Consider the following 24,515-nt stretch of genomic DNA (forward strand, 5'->3'; position numbering starts at 1 on the left):
ATTTTATTTTAAATGAAGTTAAAAGATTTCTTACTAGATTTGTTGTGTGAAATTAACACGAGATTCATTTTCATGAAGTCAAAAAATAGTGAAATAGATATTTTAAAGTCTAATGGTCATCAATGAGAAACTGACAATGATGAGTCATAATCAACGAAGACAGTTATAAGTAATGATCGACGACGAGACACTTTGATCAAATTTAAAAGTTAAATTAATATTTTATCTAAAATACAATGGTTAACATTTTAACTGTCCCACGAGCCTGACCACTGAGGGGGACATAATTAACCATCCGTCTAATGAATCAGTTACTGTCACTATTATAATAATAATAATAATAATAATAATAATAATAATAATAATAATAATAATAATAATAATAATAATAATAATAATAATAATAATAATAATAATAATAATAATAATAATAATAATAATAATAATAATAATAATAATAATAATACATCTTCACATGCAAAAGGAAATGATGCTATTTTTTTCTCAAGCTTGGATTAGTTATGTTGTTTTTGTCTGTTAAAATCTTAAATGGCTAAGGTTCTACTTTACTTTTTATAGTACCGCTATTTTTTTAATTTTATATTCTTTCTCTTGTGTTTTCCTTCAATATTGGAAAAGCCCTTTCTTTTAAAATTCCAATAGCACCAGAAGAGAAGATATAAAAGGTGCCTTGGGAATTCTGGGTTCTGCTTTGTTTGTGATCCAATCAGTTTTTTCTTGGGAAACTTGGGTTGGTTTTGGTTTGGAGAAAGTTGGCTCCCCCCCCCCTTTTTTCTGATAGATGGATGATGAATTTGCTAAGCTTATCAGAAGGGTGAACCAGCCTAGGTATTTTCTCTTCTTTTTTTGTTTTATGAAATTTGTTTTCTGGGTTTTTTATTGGATACTGTAATTTTTTGTTTGAATTTTTTTTTGAAAGGTCCGCCAATTTTTTTATTTTTTCCTTCAAGTTTTTTGTTTTGAAAAATAATGATTTCGCTTTTTGGGCAGTTATCCTTATTATTTTTATAAGAAACAAATCTGATTTTCCCCCTTGGTGCTTCTGCAGATCAGAGTTTAATATCTTCTTCTTAAATTTTCTTTTTTTTTCCTTGGTCTTTCTTTGATTAGTTTGGGAAGAAGTAGAATTAATTTGAGATGAATGCTTATATTTGTTGCAGAGTTGTGATTGACAACAATGCTTGTGAGGATGCCACTGTTATACAGGTATAGTTTCATGGCTCTGCCTTTACTGTAACTTATCATATGCGGCTTATTAGTTCCTTAGATCTCTGTTTCTATCTTAATCATATGCAATAGGATGTCATATTCGGAAATTGGACTTCTAAGATGTTTGAGCTAAAAGCTGAATTGGGATTAAAAAAAATGGTACGGGATTGGTCAAGCCAATGTACCATCAGTTATCGAGCCCTTTCGATCGGTCGAATGGTTTGTTTATTTGTTCAAGACATATAATGGCTTACATATCATTTTTCTGGTTAGGTTGACAGTGTCAACAAACATGGAATTCTCCTAGAAGTTGTCCAAGTGCTTACTGATATGAATCTTACAATAACAAAGGCATACATATCATCTGACGGTGGATGGTTTATGGATGGCAAGTTTTCTTCATCATCTTAAAACTGCTTGAATGATATGTTAAATCCAAACTTAACCAGGTTAGTATATTGACATGTTTCAGTGTTTAATGTTGTTGACAATGATGCCAACAAAATCAGAGATAAGGAAGTAATTGACTATATTCAGAGTGTAAGCGCTTACATCATCACTTACCTCATCCTCATTGTTCAATGCTTTCAACTACTGGCTTATCTTATTTCTTCATAAAGCTTAAATGTTTTGGTGAAACTTTTCATCTTGCTCCTCGAATTGTGCAGAGAATCGAAATTGGTGCTGGCTTCGTGTCTTCCCGTAGAGGCACAGTAGGGGTGATGCCTTCGGAGGAGCATACATCAATTGAACTTGCCGGCACTGATAGGCCTGGTCTACTATCAGAAGTATGTGCGGTTCTTGCGGACCTCCATTGCAATGTTGTAAATGCTGAGATATGGACCCATAATACTAGGGCTGCTGCTGTAGTTCATGTGACAGATGATTCAACAAACTGTGCAATCAATGATCCGAAACGTCTCTCAACGATAAAGGAATTACTTCGTAATGTTCTCAAAGGAAGTGATGACTTGAAAACAGCGAAAACAATGCTTTCAGCTCCAGGTGTTATGCACAGGGAGAGAAGGTTGCATCAAATCATGTTTGCAGACAGGGACTACGAAAGGATCGAGAGGGCAGGAGTTAGGGCAGTAGAGGAGGGGAGATCAAGACCCCAAATCACTCTGTTGAATATCGAAAAAGATTACACTGTTATTACCATGAGGTCAAAAGATCGGCCAAAATTATTGTTTGATATAATTTGCACTCTCACAGATATGCAATATGTTGTTTTTCATGGAATGATTAACACAGGAAGGATCGAAGCTTATCAGGTGAGTTAGTTCTGGTAAAGTAGCCTGATAAAATGACAATAGCAAACCCTTTTTGACAAAACCAGAACATTGGTATTGCAGTCTTACTAGCCTGTTCATATGACACATTGATCAACTTTAAAAAGTTGACAAGTTGGTGCTATTGAAACCACTAGTGGAAGATTGATGCTGACGATGTAATCCAATTTGTATTGGAATTCTACTCGGTCAAGCACAATTTGATATTTGCTCGACTGTAACTTCTTTTTTTCTCCACTTTCCTGCTAATCAGAACTTGTATTTTGTTGTAGGAATTCTATATCAGACATGTAGATGGGCTCCCCATTAGCTCGGAAGCCGAGCGTGTCCGTGTTATTCAATGTCTTGAAGCAGCCATTGAGAGGAGGGGGTCTGAGGTATAAACCATCTCTCCACCACTCCACATGCACACACACTCGCACACGTACGGAACAAATAAAACCAAAAGGAATGTTGAAATGTGATTATGGATGATAAGATGCTTTCATGATTTGGTAACGCAGGGGTTAGAACTAGAATTGTGCACACAAGACAGATTTGGACTCTTGTCTGACATCACTCGAATATTCCGTGAAAACAGCTTGTGTATCAAGAGAGCATTAATTTCAACTAAAGGTGGCAAGGCCAATGATACCTTCTATGTCACGGACGTGACAGGAAATCCAATCGATCCGAAGATCATTGATTCGATCCTTGCACAGATTGGACATACTGCATTACAGGTGAAGCATAACTCGAATCTTGCACCAAAACAACCTCATCAGGAGACAACAGTGGGACATTTCTTTGGAAGCCTATTCAAAGCTCGAACTTTTCAGAATTTCAAGTTAATCAGATCTTACTCTTGATATCACTTACTCATTTAAGTAGGCTATACTTGTACAGGAATATCAGATATCAACCCAAAAGATATACATGGGGAGAAAAGTCTGTAAATATTTAGCTTCCTTCTCCCTTGCTTGGTTACGAATGTTGTGATACTGTAAAGGAAAAGAGAAGGCATTGGCCAGTCGCTATAATGTAGAAGTTGCTGCTGCTACTTGTATATCTTCATTGTATCTCTTGAAACTAATATCAGTACAGTTTAATAATAAACATAGCTAGAAGCTTGTATAGGAAGTGGACTGAAATGAAGATGAAAAGCAAAATGAATAATTTTGTGGGTATGAATATGTATATTAAACCCTCCTTTTTTTCAAGGGTCTATCATGTCACAGTCCATGCTAATCTGCAACATCTGTTGGCTTCGCTTCAGGATTGGGTGCACAAAATGGAAGTCTATGAGATGACAATCTAATTTAAAGCTAAGAAATAATATGGAGGTAATTTAATTTAAGACTTAGGGTGTGTTTGGTTCATGGAATGTAAGATTACTAGTAGGAATAAAAGATTAGCAGGGAATATGATTACTGAGAATGTTGTATTTTGTGTTTGGTTGGTTTAGCAGGAATGTAAGATTATCGTGTTTGGTTAAAGGAATAAAAGATTATTGGAATGTATATTTGACCAAATTGTCCTTATTATATATTTGTATAATATTACAAATTGTAAAATATTTATATATTTTCTTTAAAAAATTAAATTCATAATATTTATATAATTTTTTTTACAAAATTAAAAATATAAAAAAGGTTTAATTAAAGGGTAAAAAAAATTTAATCCTTGAACTTCATATAAAATTTTAATTATAGACTTTTTTTTTGTAAATCTAAAATAATGTAAGGATAAATTTGTACTTTAACCTTCGTAGAATTTTTATTATTCAATGACAGAAGAAGGATGTTTTTGAAAGAAAATAAAAATTTAAGGGCATTTTAGTCCAAAACGCCGGTAATGTTATAATATCTAAGGGAATGGATGTAATGACATTCCCGGTAATATATCACATAAAATCTATTATTGGTAATAAAACATTACCTGGAATGAGATTCCCGGCCAACCAAATATGGGAATGTGGGATTCCCATCCCATGGGAATCCCACAATCCTTAAACCAAACACCCCGTTAAGGAACAACATAGAATAGTGCAACAGAAAATATTATAAAAATCATAATATTTTCAGTTGGGTGTAATTTAAAATGTTAATTTTTTTCATAATATTTTTGGTTGAACCGAAAATGTTACATTCTGTGTAATATTTTTTGTTGACAACTGGAAATATTATCTTTTTCATAATATTTACGGTTGAACCAAAAATAATAAGAAAACTAAAATAAAGTTAATTATCTTATATTAGACTCAATCAATTCAATGGTCTATTTTTCATTATTTTTTAACCTTTAATCTATCCGTCCCCTAAGTTGATATAATGTGAACACGCATATTCCAGCAAGGGTCCACTGCCTTTAATAGCATGTCGCTAGTACTTGGATAGTTAACACTAACTTATGGAGTAGTGTGTGCTTCGGTCCATAGGAACTCATGGTTTTATCCACAAACGGGGTGAGTTTATATATAGATGGTGACTAAGATGGAAAGTTGGTTGTCGAGCATTTTGTGGAAGTTTGCACTTGGAAGTGTTTCTTATACAAATAAAGTTTAAATTTGCACTGTCTGATCCAATGAGGTAAAATAAATGGGTACCATGCTGCAACAATTAAAGCTAGCTCCATATGATCCACATGCAACTAACCATCAACATTACTATTCCCAGCAGGTGGATTCAAAGCAGTAAAAACAGCCGGTGATTCCTTTTCCACGAGACCTATAACGACCATAAGATCCGGTGGTTCCATATCAGCCGCCTGGCAGCCACTGCCCTCAAATAGAATTTGCTCCGCCTGCCCCTCTTGCTCCTCTTGCGTGCAAGCCTTCTTATGCGGCTATGGTGACGAAACCTATTAAGGCGGCTTCTCAAGTCAAGACTTTCTTTGACATCAATGATGTGGTTATCCAAGAGGGTGATGTGGTAAATAGAAACAACTCTTACCCTATCATCCATTCTCGAATAGGGTTCATGATGCCATCAACGAGAATATGATGTTGTCGGTTATTGTCCCGCTATTGGCTAAATCAATCGGCTACCGTGTGTTGCAAAATAAAATTTAGGTTTTTTGGTAGCCTAAAGGTAATCTTCAACTGATCGACCTTGACAAGGGTTATTTCTTGGTAAAGCTGGATTGTGAAAGTGACAATAATAGGATTTTGACTGAGGGTCCTTGGGTAGTGTTTGGGAGTTATCTTACGGTCCAACCAAAGAGTCGGACTTTTTCTACATCGGAGGATCATCCGTGGCAGGTCGTTGTTTAGATTCGCCTCCCGGGTCTCCCGTACTGTCACTACAAAAAGTGGTTGTTTAGTTTGATTGCTGCAAAGATCGGCAGAGTTGTTAAGGTGGACTATAATACTAATGTGGGGGAGAGAGAAAAGTTTGCTCAGTTGACAATCGTGGTGGATTAAAATAAGTCATTCCTCCCGTGTATTGACATCGATAATTTTGTTCAACAAATCGAATATGAGAGACTGCATCATATTTGTTTCAAATGTGGTGTTTATGGTCGCTTTCAGGATGATTGCGACAAACAGGCCGGTGAATAGAATGTTGTTAAGGTTGCTAAGCCTATTTAGAATTCTGGATCAGCTCCGTTGTCGGGTGGTGCTCGTGAGAATTTTTATTTGCCTTGGATGGTCGCCTCTAATCGGCATCATCATATGAAGAAGAGCACGGGTGAAGGTGATACCTCTATGGTTGCTGCAGAACAGAATCGTAAGTCACAATTTAAAGTTCTCCAAAATCGTTAAGATGAAGAGGTTTCGGGTGTTGCAAACCAGAATAGTGGGGAGTTAGCCAATGTGGTACCTACAGATAATGTGCAGGACCTTCCTAACAAGGGTAAAGCAACTATGGTGGTCAAGAAAGTGGAAGTGGGTCTGGTTAATCAGAGGGAGGCCATAAGATATGGGGTTTGTCTAGCGCCTCACCTAAGTGTACTTCTAGCAGGGGTGGTTTGAATGAAATCTGGGATCGTTTAGTGATGTTCGTGTTCGAGTGGAGTCCTCAAGACCAGGCGGAGTGGCAAAACTGAGGATTCACGACCCTGCCATTCAGACAGGGAGTCACTCGACAGTTTATATTGTTGAACCAGGGAAGGATAATCAAGTTCCTCATCGTAGTCGTGGTGATATGGGGAAATTGGGGCATCACAAAGGTGGTCGAGATGAGACTTTTAAGGGATTGAAGGTCAAAAAACCAACTGCGTATAAACCTCCGAACTGGCCCCTTCTCACTGATTGGGTGCAATCGGCAACGGCGAAGTTGAATGCTCAACTGTGTCGTGTGGAACCTTCGCTACTAAAAGTGATAGATCCACTGGGAGGAGAGAACATTAATGCTTCGTTTCAAATGTAGGATGATGCGTCAGTTTCAATTTCTGGTGATCGAGTCCAAGAGGACCATCTTTCTTAATTCTGTTTTAATGATTGATTGTTTATTTTGAAACAGTCAGGGCGTTGCTAGCCCTTTTTATCGTAGTCATTTTAAGAGGATAATGCACGACTTTAAGACTGGTTGTGTGGCGTTTTGGAGACCAAGGTAAGCGGTGCAAATGCTGATGGGGTTATCCGAAAAGTTGGTTTTCCAAATTCTTTCTGTGTTGAAAACCAAGGATTTAGTGGAGGGATTTGGTTACTCTGGTTGGAGGATGTTCAGGTTTCAGTTATTTCTATTTCAAACCAGTTTGTTCACTCCATGTTTAAAGTGGTGGGTGAGGATAGATCGTTGTTTATTACTACCATTTATGATAGCCCAAATATTTTGATCCGGAATAATCTCTTGGAGGCTCTTGAGAAGCTTAATCCGTTACTACTTGGGGGAGATTTTAGTTCTATTCTTCATCCGAATGAGCGCCAAGGGGGAGCAATTAATCGGGATGGTACGAGTAGGGGTTTCGCTGATTTTATCTTTGATTCTGCGTTGATTGAGGTTGCCTTACTTGGGCGAGGGGGTCTCTTTATCAATGCCTGGACAGGTGTTTAGGGAATTCTCAGTGGTTTGTTTGTTATGCTGAGTCATTCGAGTGGTATTTGGATCGTTTGTAACCCCACAGACCGATAAGTGTAACCAGATCCGATCCGAGGTGTCACATTTAGGCCACCGAAGCGACTCACTGTAAAAATAATGGAAAATTTAAAACTTTTATTGGAACGTGTAACTTATAAAATCAGTTGTCACTATTTAAAAATAAAACAAATTTCCAGACTCGTATATAAATCAAAATACAATTACATGCACCCTAATCACATGTACCATACTCTGCAACAACGCCGGAAGAACTCCCTTACTGAAGTCAATAGATGCACTGGTACAATTCTTTTAACCTGAAAAGGTGAGTAATAAAGTGAGCTTCGAAAAGCTCAGTAATACAGAACTACCAGATGATGCTGAAGAACGTGCAGATACAGATAAGCATACATATCCTTATTATTTACGAACATTTACAGATTTTCATGCTGAGCAGAGATCCTACTGATATTTCAGATGGTAACGGACAATGAGCTTTCAGTTTAGACAAATATTTCAGATGATTGAGTTCAGGAGATCAAAATAGGTTATCTAGTGTGTTCCCATAAAACCAGTAAAAAGATACAGATCTTTTAAAACATATATATATATACCCCCATCCGTCACGTACAAAATGTATAGGTTCCCCAGAACCATACAACCCCGTCACGTCCAGTAAGGCCTTGAGCACACAGCCGAGGAACCGGTAAGTAAGGCCCTGAGCACACAGCCAAGGAACCTCCAGGTATTCTTCCTCCAACATTAACCCCCCCAAATAAAACATGTTCCGTCCGTAAACAAATATATCAAAAATAAAATCATAATTCACGTCAAGTATCATATCAAAATCCAGGTCATGTATCAGATCAGAATCCAAGTCAAGTATCAGATCAGAATCCATGTCAGATATCAGATCAGAATCCATGTCAAGTATCAGATCAGAAATCAAATCCAAAATCATGTAAAATATTCATATGAGTAGGGAACACACCAGAATTTACAGATAGTATTAAAAGATATTGGATAATCTTAACAAGTAGAGGAACACAGATCTTCAGTATACCGATAGAATAACGGAATTCAGAATCACTATTGGAAGAGTTCAATAACTGACAGAATCATCAGTTATTCAGAATGTGAATTGAGATGATAAGGAAGAAATTAATGTTCAAGACATTTATATTCTATGTCGATTGATCGGATTATCGGACAACTCTTAGGTGAATAGTTCCCAGAACTAATGCCTGTCGATTGGTCAATTCATTGTTCTTCCAGGGTATTTACTCTTTAATACCACAAATTCTTGTCCATAGACCATTTTTGGAATCATCGCTAAATAAATCTTCCAATGTCTTTATTTCATTTCCACGCTTCCACAATATCATGAAATGCTGGCGTACTTGATTAATTTGTTCATAAACCATTGTAATTGTACACTACGTAAACTCATCAGAATTTCCAGACTTATCCAAATCACTTACTAAATCCTCAGTCATTGAGGTTACCTAGTTCATTTAGCAGTCATGTCCGTTCCAGTTACTTCAGGATTTTCCAGAGTAATTCAAACGTTCCTGAATTTCAGATACATGTTGTACTTCCATTCAATTTGGTCTTCGTGGTTGATTTGTCGAACAAACGTCCAATTCTTAGTACTGAATACGATCTAGAGCTGAGCTGAGTTGAATACTTCCAAAATTTATCATCGAGCCAAACTTGAGAAGACGAACACATGTTCCAGTAATATCTATGCCATTCAGGTATTGACATAGCTTTAGGGTTGATATACTCACTTAAATTGTTTTTCATTACCTTTAAAGGTAGTCCAATACCTATGCTTACTTGGATTCCTTAATTAATCCAAGACATTTACTTAATTTAGGCCATAAGGTTATTTTGGTGTTCAGTTTTATTCCATTCATTTCAGAGTTCGAGGATATCTAATCATTCTTGAGCTTGGTGATATTCTTGGGTCATTTCCAATACAGGGGTATTTTGGTCATTTTACAAATTCAGTGTATTTCAATCATTTCCTTCCGTTCGATCTTACTATGAAATTCAATCTTATCATTTATTCTAGTCCTTCTGAACAATTCTGACAGCAGAATACCCCCGATAAATTACTCTTCAAGTATTTACTCATTATTCGAATATTTTCGGGTCAAGTGTCTTCTCAGATTTTACAAACGGAATATCAAGAATTTTCCTGCACTAAGTCAAGATCTTAACAATTAAATCCGTACTTAATCGAGTTAAGTACGAATCCTCTAAGTATTTTCTCATTCAGAGTCAACTCAGACTATTCTACCTCTTAAGGACATTTCCGTAATTTCTTAACCAAATAATTTTGATATTAGCTCTTAAAGAAAATAATATAATTTAGAGATCCTATAATTAATTACTTTCTTGAACACTCTCTGATCTTGAAACGGTTCTCTTAACAGACTTCTAGTATCCTTCACAAACTCTCATAGGATTAAAACCGATTATCCATAATTTCCAAATAAAACTAACATTTCTCATGCACATCAATATTTTTATCAAATCAATATGTTTGTAAAATCCTCTTATCTAACTTCCATATTCAAATCTTGTCTTTATATAACATAAGGGTATTTTTGTAATTTTACCCTACCGGAGTATTCTCATAATTTCTCATCCAAGTACCTTTAACATTTAACCTTTGATGAAATAAATTATAAGTTGCAGATATAGGGCTGATTTCTTTATCACTAATCACAAACTTGTAATTTAATCTAACAATTCCTCAATCTCTTATATTAATCATTCGATCCGTAATTAGTTACAGAATTTCTACCACATCATATCGAGTGTATAAATTATTCAACTCCACCAAAGTGACCAACATTATCTTGTTCATGCATTTATCAATATAAACATATTCCATAAAGCATAAAGAGGTAGTAAAGTATTATCTCGATTTCTGTGCAATACTGATCGACCATTAAATTCCATTTGAACGCCCTCGATCTTGAAATAATCTTCCAATATTTCCTCGGATCCATATCAACAAAGATTATATCAGAAAAGGAGCTTAATTACGATAAACGGATCGAATCGGGGTGATAAATCAGTGAAAAATAGCTTACCGGGTTCGAATTTGGCGAAACGGACTTTGGATTCGGATTCAGGGCGTCGAAAGCATAAAATATGACTTTTCAAAAATTTGGAATTTCCGGTCAAAATCAAAGTCAACGGGTTTGACTGACAATTTCAAGGCCTTTGGGTTTGAATTTCAAGAAACAGACTGTGGAATCGGATTTGGAACGTCGAAAAATATCAGGATAGGTATACTCGGTCAAAGTCAAAGGTCCTTTAATGCCCGATCAAAGCCCGTCAAAGTTTTGGTCAATAATGGTCAACGCCGGTCAACGGTCAACGGGTCGGGTCAACGGATCGGATCGGGTCCACGGGTCGGGTCGAGTCAACGGGTCGGGTCGGGTTGTGACCAGTCAAACTGGTCAAAACAGTTCCAAAACCGGTCAAACCAGTCACTTTTTCCTTCCCCACGCGAAGTGGTGGCGCGTGGGGGCGTGTGAACAGTGTTAAATTCCTGGAAAAATTCCTAAAAATTATTTTGAGCGATTTCTAGATACTTACAAAGCTCGGTTAACAATTTTGAATGACAGAGAGCTCGATTTCAACAAATCAGAAACTTTGACCGCTTCACCTCCTCACGCGCCGCCGTCGACGGAGACCAAGGATGACACTGACAGACTCGGAACAATGCAAGGAACACGATGGTGCGGGAGGTGTCGTAAACGGATCATCGGATCGTCGTGAATCGACGAAAAACCAATTGAAATCGAGTTATTACCGACGATACTTTCGACTGAAATTAACGATGAACGACGACGATTCACGATAAAAGGCTTTAGGGGTTTTGTTCCTCGCTCGACAACGAACACGATGGTGGTTTCGGCTCGTCGATCGGAGGTCGAACGATGAGTAGATCGAAGTTGAAAGTTGGTTGATCGGAGAGGGAAAACTGCGAAAATTTCTCTAGAAAAACCTGCGCATAGGGGTTTTATAATTCAACCTATATAAAAATGGGTAAACCAAGAGTTTAGTCACTGAACTTTATGCACTTCATAAAATGGTCTGCCAACTTTAAAATCTTACAATTTAATCCACCATTTCTTTTAAAATATCAATTAAATCCACCACTTTATAATTTCTTAATTTTAGCCCCTAAACTGGGGTGTTACAATTCTCCCCTCCTTAAAAAGAATTTCTTCCTCGAAATTCACTCATATCACATAATTGCATAAATAAAACTTCCATCAATTCTCTCATATCTTTAAGTAGCTTTGACAAAAGTATGAATCCTCCACTAATCCTTAACCAGCTGAGCATACATTCTTATCATAACTTTTCCTCATTTCAATAAAATAATCTGAACCAATTTATCCTTGTGAAATCAATTCAACCTTGGTTATAAGAATAGGCTCATAGAGCAGCAGCATATCCCAATTTCATTTATGGAGTCTTGTTCGAATTTCTCAAATGAATAACTCTCACATGGCTCGTGAGGTACTTTAGAGCGTTTAGACAGATATTATCGGTATTCCTTTTTGTACAAGTATATCCTTAACGAATAGAAATTTTGGTTCGCTTGTTACAGATAGACACTCAACCTTGGAGTTCCGGCTCAGAGAAGTACGATTGTAGTCTAGGGGTATGTACTAATCAGACATCTTTTGAAATTCGACCGGCCGGTCTATCTTGAAAATTTTTGACTCAAACTATAGCTCTGATACCACTAAATGTAACCCCCACAGACCGATAAGGGTAACCAGATCCGATCCGAGGTGTCACATTTGGGCCACCGAAGTGACTCACTGTAAAAATAGTGGTAAATTTAAAACTTTTATTGAAATGTGTAACTTATAAAATCAGTTGTCACTATTTAAAAATAAAACAAATTTCCAGACTCGTATATAAATCAAAATACAATTACATGCCCCCTAATCACATGTACCATACTCTGCAACAACGTCGGAAGAACTCCCTTACTGAAGTCGATAGATGTACTGGTACAATTCTTTTAACCTGAAAAGGTGAGTAATAAAGTGAGCTTTGAAAAGCTCAGTAATACAGAACTACCAGATGATGCTGAAGAACGTGCAAATATAGATAAACATACATATCCTTATTATTTCCGAACATTTATAGATTTTTATGCTGAGCAGAGATCCTACTGATATTTCAGATGGTAACGGACAATGAGCTTTCAGTTTAGACAAATATTTCGGATGACTGAGTTCAGGAGATCAGAATAGGTTATCTAGTGTGTTCCCATAAAACCAGTAAAAAGATACAGATCTTTTAAAACATATATATATATATATACCCCCATCTGTCACGTACAAAATGTGTAGGTTCCCCAGAACCATACAACCCCGTCACATTCAGTAAGGCCCTGAGCACACAGCTAAGGAACCGGTAAGTAAGGCCCTGAGCACACAGCCAAGGAACCTCCAGGTATTCTTCCTCCAACATTAACCCCCCCAAATAAAACATGTTCCGTCCTTGAACGAATATATCAAAAATCAAATCATAATTCACGTTATGTATCATATCAAAATCCAGGTCAAGTATCAGATTAGAATCCAAGTCCAGTATCATATCAGAATCCATGTCAGATATCATATCAGAATCCATGTTAAGTATCATATCAGAAATCAAATCAAAAATCAGGTAAAATATTCATATGAGTAGGGAACACACCATAATTTACAGATAGTATTAAAAGATATTGGATAATCTTAACAAGTAGAGGAACATGGATCTTCAGTATACTGATAGAATAACGGAATTCATAATCACTATTGGAAGAGTTCAATAACTGACAGAATCATCAGTTATTCAGAATGTGAATTGAGCTGATAAGGAAGAAATGAAGGTTCAGGACATTTATATTCTATGTCGATTGATCGGATTATCGGACAACTCTTAGGTGAATAGTTCCCAGAACTAATGCATGTCGATTGGTCAATTCATTGTTCTTCCAGGGTATTTACTCTTTAATACCACAAATTTTTCTCCATAGACCATTTTCGGAATCATCGCTAAATAAATCTTGCAATGTCTTTATTTCATTTCCACACTTCCACAATATCATTAATGCTGGCATACTTGATTAATTTGTTCATAACCCATTGTAATTGTACACTACGTAAACTCATCAGAGTTTCCAGACTTATCCAAATCACTTACTAAATCCTCAGTCATTGAGTTACCTAGTTCATTTAGCAGTCATGTCCATTCCAGTTACTTCAGGATTTTCCAGAGTAATTCAAATGTTCCTGAATTTCATATACATGTTGTACTTCCAATCCATTCAATTTGGTCTTCGTGGTTGATTTTTCGAACAAACGTCTAATTATTAGAACTGAATACGATCTAGAGCTGAGCTGAATACTTCCAAAATTTATCATCGAGCCAAACTTGAGAAGACGAACACATGTTCCAGTAATATCTATGCCATTCAGGTATTGACATAGCTTTAGGGTTGATCTACTCACTTAAATTGTTTTCCATTACATTTAAAGGTAGTCCAATACCTATAAAGGTAGTCCAATACCTATGCTTACTTGGATTCCTTAATTAATCCAAGACATTTACTTAATTTAGGCCATAAGGTTATTTTGGTGTTCAGTTTTATTCTATTCATTTCAGTGTTCGAGGATATCCAATCATTCTTGAGCTTGGTGATATTCTTGGGTCATTTCCATTATAGGGGTATTTTGGTCATTTTACAAATTCAATGTATTTCAATCATTTCTTTCCGTTCGATATTACTATTAAATTCAATCTTATCATTTATTCTAGTCCTTCCGAACAATTCTGACAGCAGAATACCCCCGATAAATTACTCTTCAAGTATTTACTCATTATTCGAATATTTTCGGGTCAAGTGTCTTCTCAGATTTTACAAACGGAATATCAGGAATTTTCCTGCACTAAGTCAGGATCTTAACAATTAAATCCGTAGTTAATCGAGTTAAGTACGAATCCTCTAAGTATTTTCTCATTCAGAGTCAACTCAGACAATTATACCTCTTAAGGGTATTTCAGTAATTTCTTAACCAAATAATTTTGATATTAGCTCTTAACAAAAATAATATAATTTAGAGATCCTATAATTAATTACTTTCTTGAACACTCTCTGATCTTGAAACGGTTCTCTTAACAGACTTCTAGTATCCTTCACAAACTCTTCTTGGATTAAAACCGATTATCCATAATTTCCAAATAAAACTAAAATTTCTTATGCACGTCAATATTTTTATCAAATCAATATGTCTGTAAAATCCTCTTATCTAACTTCCATATTCAAATCTTGTCTTTTTATAACATAAGGGTATTTTCGTAATTTTATCCTACCAGAGTATTCTCATAATTTCTCATCCAAGTACCTTTAACATTTAACCTTTAATGAAATAAATTATAAGTTGCAGATACATGGCTGATTTCTTTATCACTAATCATAAACTTGTAATTTAATCTAACAATTCCTCAATCTCTTATATTAATCATTCGATCCATAATTAGTTACAGAATTTCTACCACATCATATCGAGTGTATAAATTATTCAACTCCACCAAAGTGACCAACATTATCTTGTTCATGCATTTATCAATATAAACATGTTCCATAAAGCATAAAGAGGTAGTAAAGTGTTACCTCGATTTCTGTGTAATATTGATCGACCATTAAATTCCATTCGAACGCGCTAGATCTTGAAATAATCTTCCAATATTTTCTCGGATCCATATCAACAAAGATTGTATCAGAAACGGAGCTTAATTACGATAAACGGATCGAATCGGGTGATAAACCAGTGAAAAACAGCTTACCGGGTTCGAATTTGGCAAAACGGATTTCGGATTCGGATTCAGGACGTAGAAAGCATAAAATATGACTTTTTAAAAATTTGGAATTTCTGGTCAAAATCAAAGTCAACAGGTTTGACTGGCAATTTCGAGGCCTTCGGGTCTGAATTTCGAGAAATAGACTGCGGAATCGGATTTGGAACGTCGAAAAATGTCAGGATAGGTATACTCGATCAAAGTCAAAGGTAGTTTAATGCCCGATCAAATCCCTTCAAAGTTTTTGTCAACAGTGGTCAACGCCGGTCAACGGTCAACGGGTCGGGACTGCGGAATCGGATTTGGAACGTCGAAAAATGTCAAGATAGGTATACTCGATCAAAGTCAAAGGTCGTTTAATGCCCGATCAAAGCCCTTCAAAGTTTTGGTCAACAGTGGTCAACGCCGGTCAACGATCAACGGGTCGGGTCAATGGGTCGGGTCGGGTTGTGACCGATCAAACCGGTCAAAACAGTTCCAAAACCGGTCAAACCGGTCACTTTTTCCTTCCCCACGCGCAGTGGCGGCGCGTGGGGGCATGTGAACAGTGCTAAATTCCTGAAAAAATTCCTAAAAATTATTTTGAGCGATTTCGAGATACTTACAAAGCTCGGTTCACAATTTTAAACGGCGAAGAGCTCGATTTCAACAAATCAGAAACTTTGACCGCTTCACCTCCTCACGCGCCGCCGTCGATGGAGACCAAGGATGACACCGGAAGACTCGGAACAATGCAAGGAACACGATGGTGTAGGAGGTGTCGTAAACGGATCATCGGATCGTCGTGAATCGATGAAAAACCAATTGAAATCAAGTTATTATCGATGATACTTCCGGCTGAAATTAATGACGAACAGTGACGATTCACGATGAAAGGTTTTAGGGGTTTTGTTCCTTGCTCGACAACGAACACGATGGTGGTTTCGGCTCGTCGATCGGAGGTCGGACGGCGAGTAGATCAGAGTTGAAAGTTGGTTGATCGGAGAGGGAAAACTGGGAAGATTTCTCTGGAAAAACCTGCGCACGGGGGTTTTATAATTCAACCTATATAAAAAATGGGTAAACCAAGAGTTTAGTCACTAAACTTTATATACTTCATAAAATGGTCTGCCAACTTTAAAATCTTACAATTTAATCCACCATTTCTTTCAAAATACCAATTAAACCCACCACTTTATAATTTCTTAATTTTAGCCCCTAAACTTGGGTGTTACATCGTTTAAGGTTGGATCATCACCCGATTCTTCTCCGCAATCAAAGGGAGGGTCGTGTAACTATCAATGTTCCCTTCTAGTTTGTGTTCGCTTGAAAAAACATGTTGAGTTTGAGTCTTAGATTTGTTCCTCTTGGCAAGACAGTGAAGATGTTTCAAAATTAGCATCATTAAGGAACAAACTTGTCGAGTGGAACAAATCAGTTTTCAGATTTATCGGAAAGCGGATAAGGGAATTGCTTGCCCACCTGAAAAGGATTGATCGTGCTCTTATGTTCAGAAATTTGGAGTTCCTTTTGAATCTTAAGTTACATCTTAAGGATAAGTTGGAACAAGTGTTATGTCAAGAGTTTATGGATGCAAAAACTAGGTGTAAATGGTTTGTACATGACGATAGGAACACGAAATTCTTCCATGCAAGTGCGCGGATGAGGTGTCGCCAAACTTTATTGATATGTTATAATTGGATAACGACACTTGGTGTATGGATCAGGTTATTCTTCAGGGCTGTATCTGTAGTTGGATGAACTAATTGAAGCCAAGTTGCTAAAAGTGATGTCAAGTAAAGCTAAAAGTAGCTAAAGGAAATGCTAAGGAGCTTAGAAGGTCACGGCTAGAAGGCTTAATCATAACCAACCCTACTTGCTTAGCTAGCTCGCTACAAGCTTGAATGAAGCTAAGTCACGCCTGGTTGTTGTTCATCTTCATTCCATGGATGAGACCACACCACAAGCATCCTATGCCGCATGTGAGCGCCTCATAACCATCAACCATGTGACATGCGTGTGGACTCTCTCTAGGTGCGCCAAATATCGAGATACCTGACCGTTCAGCCAAGGTACATGTTTCTTCCGTTTGGCGCCAAGATGAAAGGGTTCATGTAATATCCCAAATATTAAACCCTGGACTATATCGAAAAGATTAGAAATTTTAAGATTTAAATTGAATAAGTGGTAAAAGATGTGAAAAAGGATTTGGAATAGTTCTTAGACTTAATTGTAACAAGGGATGGTTTAGAGGGCATTTTAGTCTTTTAAAGAAGAATAAATTTAAAATTCTTATTTTTATAAGATACTAAAGGTAAGGGGAAAAGGGGAAAGTATATATCACAAAAGCTCTTTCATTTTCTTCTTCTTCCTTCACGTGATAAGCTTCCTCCATAGCTCCCAAAGGTAAGCTTCAATTGATTAGTTTTTCTTGTTGATTATGGGTTGTTTTTACAACCTTAAGTGGTATAGAAGCTTAAGGAATGATTAAATGAGATTAAAACTAAAAAATGGAAGAAATATAGGGGATTTTATAAAATGGGTTTTAAAATGATATGTTAATATAGGAGTGTTTATGGATTTTTTATGGTAGAATTGACTTGTCATAGAGGAAAATGAGATATTAGAAGCATTGGATAGGAGTAAAAACACATTTGAAAAAGTGGTGTGATTCTTAGAACTTAATGTTCTTGGTAGATGTTAGATTTTTTTTTGAAATAAGATGAAGGCAAATTTTTATGGATAAGTAGAGAAGAGTTAAATATCATTATGGGGGTGTAGATATAAAGGAATTTGGCCCCATTTGGCTAATAATTGGGTTAAAAACTGGAAAAATATGGGCAAGGGTATCAGTACTGATAGAATAGTACTGATACTATAGGCAAAAAGTGGACAAATTTGTTGTATAGTATCAATACTGATTCAATCAGTATCGAAGTAGTATCGACACTGTTGAGGTAGTATCGATACCAAGTAAACATCAAATCTAATTTTGGTATCGATACCGTAAGAGGGTATCGGTACCATAGTATGGTAGTATCAATACCATGGTAAGGGTATTGATACCAGACAACATCGAACCTAATTTTGGTATCGATACCCAGAGAATGTATTAGTACCATAGTATTGAAGTATCGATACTAGGGTAGTAGTATCAATACTACTGAGCTTGGAACGGCCAATTAGGTTGTAATTGTTATAGAAATTGAGATAATGATATTTTGAATATTCTTAAGGTACCAGGGTAAAGAGTAAACTAACATTGGTATGTTATGTGTACTTAATGGATAATGGTGTACATCGGAATCAAGTAAATAAAAAGGCAAAGGCCAAGTTCCGGAGTAGCAGATGGTGAGTTTTGGATATCAAAGCAAGGCAAACCAGGTGAGTAAATTTATTGTATGCAATCTATATGATAATGCTTAGAAATTATTCAAGATGTAACATTTAAATATTAATGTATGTTTTAACGTAATTACTATGTTTTATTGAATACATGGTAATAATATTACATGGAATGATGCCATAGCTGAAATGTATATGGGTACATTGTCAGCATAAAAGAGAAATGCATATGGGTGCATTATTTGCATGAAAGGATGACATAGCTGAAATGTATATTGGTACATTGTCAGCATAAAATAATAATGCATATGGGTGCATTATTGGAATGAAAGGATGCCATAGCTGAAATGTATATGGGTACATTATCAGCATAAAAGAATAATGCATATGAGTGTATTATTGGCATGAGAGGATGCCATAGCTGAAATCCATATGAGTGTGTTATCAGAATAAAAGTACATTCTATTTGAAATGCATAATGGTGCATTACAAATATGAATGGATGTTATAAATGAAAAGAAAGAAAATAAAATAGTCAATGTTTATGATAATTGTGAATGAAATATCGTTTAATTGGCAAGGATTGGAGAATCCTTAAAGAATACACCATTTGATGGGAACTAAATATTATGAATTACTTATGTGTACATAAAGGTTATTTTACAATACTATGACTCACTAAGTAATGACTTAACGTGTGTGTTTCCATGCGTAGGTAACAACAGAGATTAATCAAGTAAGGAGTGTAGTTGTAGCAACATATATCATCCACCAAGGTTGACTCACCAGTAACATTAGGACTTTAGCAATCATTTTGAAACCTATCTGGCATGTAATCAAATTTAAAAACATATTTTGTAATATGTTTAATGAATATGTATTTGTTATGTTTATTTATGTTGAATTAAGTTTGCAACAACATTTTAAAGGCTTTTCAAAATGAGTAAATAGTTTTTAAAGTGATGTGACATTCGTATTCGTATACGGAAACGTATACGAAATATGGGTGTTACATTTACTGGTATCAGAACTACAGGTTTAGCCGATTCTCGGCTACATCTAGTTTTATTTTAAATTAGAAAAAGGATTCCATGCCAATAAGGTTGTCAGTGTTATCGAGATGGTGTCATTAGGGAGTGATTGATAATACTCCTTACTAATGGTATTGTTATTATTATGAATGATTTATTAGATGTTATAATCCACGAACTCGCGAAGAGCGGGGGAACAAGAAATGTAAGAGGGAACAGGGAGTGAAAGTAATGAGGATAACAGTGCACAACCTCTTTCTTCTAAAAATGCAAGTGCACCTGCACCTCAAGGGATTTCGACGCATGAGTTTGGAACTTTCATACAAGCCTTTGATGCTATATTGACTCGGTTTCAACCTTCCCCTACTCCTCCAGTACCTAGAATGTTGATTCCGAAGGAGCTGAAGAGTTTGGGAGCTCCAGAGTTCTGAGGAGATGAGGGTGAGAGTCCTATAGAGGTCGATATATGGTTAAATGATGTGATGTTAATGCTTTAAAGCCTGCAATATTCAGATCAGGAAAAATTGGGAGGAGATGTATCTTTTCTTAGAGGATCAACTCGAGTATGGTGGTCCAACAATACGATCTTTGCACCACTAGAGAAAATCACCTGGCAATTTTTCCAGGAAGAATTCAAAAACAAGTTTGTGGGTGAACAGTTTAAGCAAGCAATGTTGTTAAAGTTCCTTAATTTAAATCAAGGTGATAGATCCGTACATGAATTTGAGGTTGAGTACAACAAATTGAGTCATTTTTGCCACTGAAGTCGTGCCAAACGATAAGGCAAGACGTGATTGGTTCATAGAGGGTTTGAGGCCGAAGCTGAAAGAGATGATGTTGGCCTTGAACTTTTTGAGTCTACAAGAAGTTATAAACAAAGTCCAATCTATTGAAAGAGTTCAAAAGGAAACATTAGCGGTGGAGCAGAGTGTTCAAGCGAGGAAAAGAGTGGGAATGCCTTCCACTCTTTATTATTCTAAAAGAGGAAAAGGCTCGAGTTCTAGATTCTCTGAGAGAGATAGTTTTACAGTAGCATCACAGAAGAGTAGACAATCACAGTCTTTTGTTGTTAATTTGGGTAGAGCTTCTGGAGAAAGGAATCCATGTCCAACTTGTGGCAAATTACACCGACGAGTATGTAGATTTGTCAGTGGAGCTTGTTTTCTATGTGGCGATATGGGTCACTTTGCACGAAACTTCCCTAAGAAATATGGTGATAATTCGGCACAGCCTGAAAGATCAGTAGCAACCTCAAATAAAAATAGAGAAAGGGGTAGATCTGGGGTCAAACGGATTCAGTACAGAGACAGGGTACTCAAGGAGTCGCTAGAATTTATAACATTAAAACCAATGAGGATTGGATGACCCTGAAACCATAACATGTATTTTCCATCTTTTCGATGAACCTGTATTTGTTTTAGTTGACCCTGGTTCTACAAATCCATACATTAGTACAAAGTTGGTTAAAACTAGAGGAATTCCTTTAGAACCAATAGTGAGTGAAATGATAGCAATAAATCCTATGGGTCACAGTGCGAAAGTAGTTAGAGTATGTAGAAAATGACCTATAAAGATCCTGGGGATGGTGTGTTTGGAAAACTTAATGGAATTACCTTTCAATGAATTTGAAATTATTCTAGGAATGGATTGGTTGTCTTCACATTATGGATGGGTCGATTGTCTTAAGAAACGTTTGTTTTTAAAGAATGTCGAAGGTTCAGAAATTGTGGTAGTAGGCAAAAGATCGAAATTACCCTTGAATGTGATATCGACTATGAATGCGAAGAAGATGATGTCGAAAGGATGTATAGTTTTTCTAGCCAATGTGATAGATACTAGAATTCCGGAGGTTATAATAAATGATATTCCCACGGTTAGAGAATTTATGGATGTATTTCTTGGGGATTTACAGAGACTACCTCCAGATCATAAAGTAGAATTCATGATTGGGATTTATCCGGGTACCGAACATGTTCCTATGGCTCCGTATAGAATGGCTTCGACAGAATTGAGAGAATTGAAAGCCCAACTTCAAGAATTACTTGATAAAGGGTTTGTGAGACCTAGTGTTTCTCCATGGGGAGCACCTATTCTGTTTGTGAAAAAAAGGATAGGTCTATGTGATTATGTATTGATTACCATCAGTTGAATAAAGTCACAATAAAGAAAAAATATCCTCTTCCGATGATTGACGATTTGTTTGACCAATTGAAAGGAGCATCGGTGTTTTATAAGATAGATTTAAGGTCGGGGTAACATCAGCTAAAAATCAAGGAAGATGATATTTGAAAGACAACTTTTCAAACTAAGTATGGGCATTATGAATTTTTAGTGATGCCATTTGGTTTGACTAATGCATCAGCAACATTCATGGACTTGATGAACCGAGTATTCTAATCTTAGTTGGATCAATTCATGTTGATATTTATAGATGATATCTTGGTGTATTCTAATTCAAGAGAAGAACATGATGCTCATCTTCGAGTAGTTCTTCAGACGCTTCGCGAGAAGAAATTGTATGCCAAATTGTCAAAGTGCGAATTTTGGTTAGCTAAGGTTGTTTTCCTTTGTCACATAGTTTCCATAGAAGGCATACGAGTAAATCCGAGAAAGATCCAAGCTATAGTGGATTGACAATCTCTAAAGAATATTTCTAAAGTTCGGAGTTTCTTGGGACTTACCGGTTATTATAGACGGTTTGTGAAGAACTTATCAATGTTAGCCTTGCCCCTAAATAAGCTATTGTGAAAGGATATGCCTTTTGTTTGGACGGAAAAGTGCCAAGAAAGTTTCGAAGGGCTCAAGAGAATATTAATAGAGGCCCAACTAGTACAACCTGAGTCTGGAAAAGACTATATTGTGTTTAGTGATGCCTCTCATAATGGACTAGGTTTTGTATTGATGCAATATGGTAAGGTGGTGGCTTATTCTTCCAGACAGTTGAAGAATCATGATAAAAATTATCCGACGCACGATTTGGAATTGGCAACAGTCATGTTTGCATTGAAAATCTTACGTCATTATTTGTATGGGGAACGGTGCCATATCTATACTGATCACAATAGTTTAAAATATTTATTGACTCAGAGAGAATTGAATTTGAGACAAAGAAAGTGGATTAAGCTTCTAAAGGATTATGATTTAATTATTAATTATCATCCTGGAAAGGCGAATGTGATAGCAGATGTGTTAAGCCGAAAGATTTTTGCATCTTTATGGGCTGTGGATGCGCAAATATCATTGAAGGAAGATGGTGCCTTAATTGTAGAGCTTAAGTTGAATCCGATAATCTTAGATCGGATTAAAGAGCTACAAAGTCAAGATGAGAAATGTTTGTTGAGAATGGCCCAAGTCGAAAAAAATGATGCTAAAGACTTCGAAGTAAGAGAGGTGGATGTCTATATTATAAGGGAAGACTTTGTATTCCAGATAATGATGATTTAAAGAATAATATTATTTATAAAGCACATTATAGTCCTTTGACGATGCATCCTGGAGGAAATAAGTTGTATCAGGATTTAAAAAGTCGTTATTGGTGATCGGGTATGAAAAGAGCTATATCAGAGTTTGTGGCGAGATGTTTGACATGTCAGCAAGTGAAAGGTGAACATCAAGTACCCCATGGATTTTGTGGCGAGATGTTTGACATGTCAGCATGGTAAAAAGGATTTCATATGGGTTATTATAGATCGATTAAAGACAACTCCTTTTATTCTAGTTTGGGTAGATTACTCGATGGATATGTATGCGGAGTTGTACATTAAATAAATAGTCAGACTGCATGGAGTGACGATATCAATAGTGTCCAATCGAGATCCAAGGCTTACATCAAGGTTCTGGAAGTCGTTGCATGAGACATTGGGTACTCGATTGAACTTCAGCACAACTTTTCATCCACATATGGATAAGCAGTCAGAGCGAGTCATCCAAATACTTGAGGATATGCTAAGGGCATGTGTGATTGACTTTAAAGCATCATGGGAAAAGTATTTTCCTTTAGTTGAATTTGTGTATAATAACAGTTACCAGTCAAGTATTAAGATGGCCCCGTATGAAGCATTATATGGGAGAAATGTCGTACTCCATTAAATTGGTTTGAGTTGAAAGACCAAAAGATAATTGGGCCGGAATTGATTAAAGAGATGGAAGAGAAAGTAAAGATTATTCAAGGAAATCTTAAAATAGCCTCCGATCGTCAGAAATCTTATGCTGATTTGAAAAGAAGAGAAATCAAATTTCAAGAGGGAGATAAAGTGTTCTTATGAAAGCTGAGTCCGAGATTTATTTCACCTTATGAAATTTTGAAAAGAGTCAGACCAATAGCATATCAGGTAGCCTTGCCTCTGGATATGGACAAAATTCATAATGTTTTCCATTATCGATGCTCAGAAGATATTAATCTGATCCATCCCACATTATTAATACAGAGGAAATAGAGGTTCGAATGGATTTAACTTATGAAGAAGAACCAGTACAGATCTTGGCTAGAGAAATCAAATAATTACGCAGCAAACAAATTTCTTAGTTAAGGTACTCTGGCAAAATCATAAGGTGGAAGAGGCTACTTGGGAAAGAGAGAAGGATATGAGAATCCAGTTTCCCTACCTTTTTTTTCTTCAGGTATTAATTTAAATTCGGGGATAAATTTTCTTAAGGGGGAAGAATTGTAATATCCCAAATATTAAACCAGAGACTATATCGAAAAGATTGAAAAATTTAAGATTTAAATTGAATAAGTGGTAAAA

General features: G+C 36.2%; 1 protein-coding gene across 3 annotated transcripts; it reads left to right on the top strand.

Moving 5' to 3' along the window:
• Positions 1-576: 576 nt before the first annotated feature.
• LOC120187342 (ACT domain-containing protein ACR6-like) lies at positions 577-3,532 on the top strand. 3 transcript variants are annotated; one of them, XR_005522283.1, is made up of 7 exons: positions 577-849; positions 1,182-1,227; positions 1,504-1,618; positions 1,703-1,770; positions 1,899-2,504; positions 2,776-2,899; positions 3,026-3,153. XR_005522283.1 is itself a non-coding variant. In XM_039191081.1 (7 exons), exons 1-7 carry the CDS (start codon positions 803-805, stop codon positions 3,368-3,370), a joined length of 1,332 nt encoding a protein of 443 aa, XP_039047012.1. In that variant the 5' UTR covers positions 594-802; the 3' UTR covers positions 3,371-3,532. The 3 variants fall into 3 exon arrangements, 2 of the variants coding, with proteins under 2 accessions (XP_039047013.1, XP_039047012.1); XM_039191081.1 differs by having other exon boundaries at positions 594-849; positions 2,795-2,899; positions 3,026-3,532; XM_039191082.1 differs by lacking the exon at positions 1,182-1,227 and having other exon boundaries at positions 589-849; positions 2,795-2,899; positions 3,026-3,532.
• Positions 3,533-24,515: the final 20,983 nt, after the last annotated feature.

The sequence above is a fragment of the Hibiscus syriacus genome, unplaced genomic scaffold (assembly GCF_006381635.1).
Source record: "Hibiscus syriacus cultivar Baekdansim isolate YM2019G1 unplaced genomic scaffold, ASM638163v2 tig00113725_pilon, whole genome shotgun sequence".
In the NCBI taxonomy this organism is placed as follows: domain Eukaryota; kingdom Viridiplantae; phylum Streptophyta; class Magnoliopsida; order Malvales; family Malvaceae; genus Hibiscus; species Hibiscus syriacus.

Bases quoted from the DNA above. Each gene is read 5' to 3' on its own strand.
- LOC120187342 (XM_039191081.1), top strand. From the start codon at position 803: ATGGATGATGAATTTGCTAAGCTTATCAGAAGGGTGAACCAGCCTAG. The intron at 1,228-1,503 runs GTATAGTTTCAT...TTTTCTGGTTAG, and splicing joins AGGATGCCACTGTTATACAG to GTTGACAGTGTCAACAAACA. The intron at 2,505-2,794 runs GTGAGTTAGTTC...ATTTTGTTGTAG, and splicing joins GAAGGATCGAAGCTTATCAG to GAATTCTATATCAGACATGT.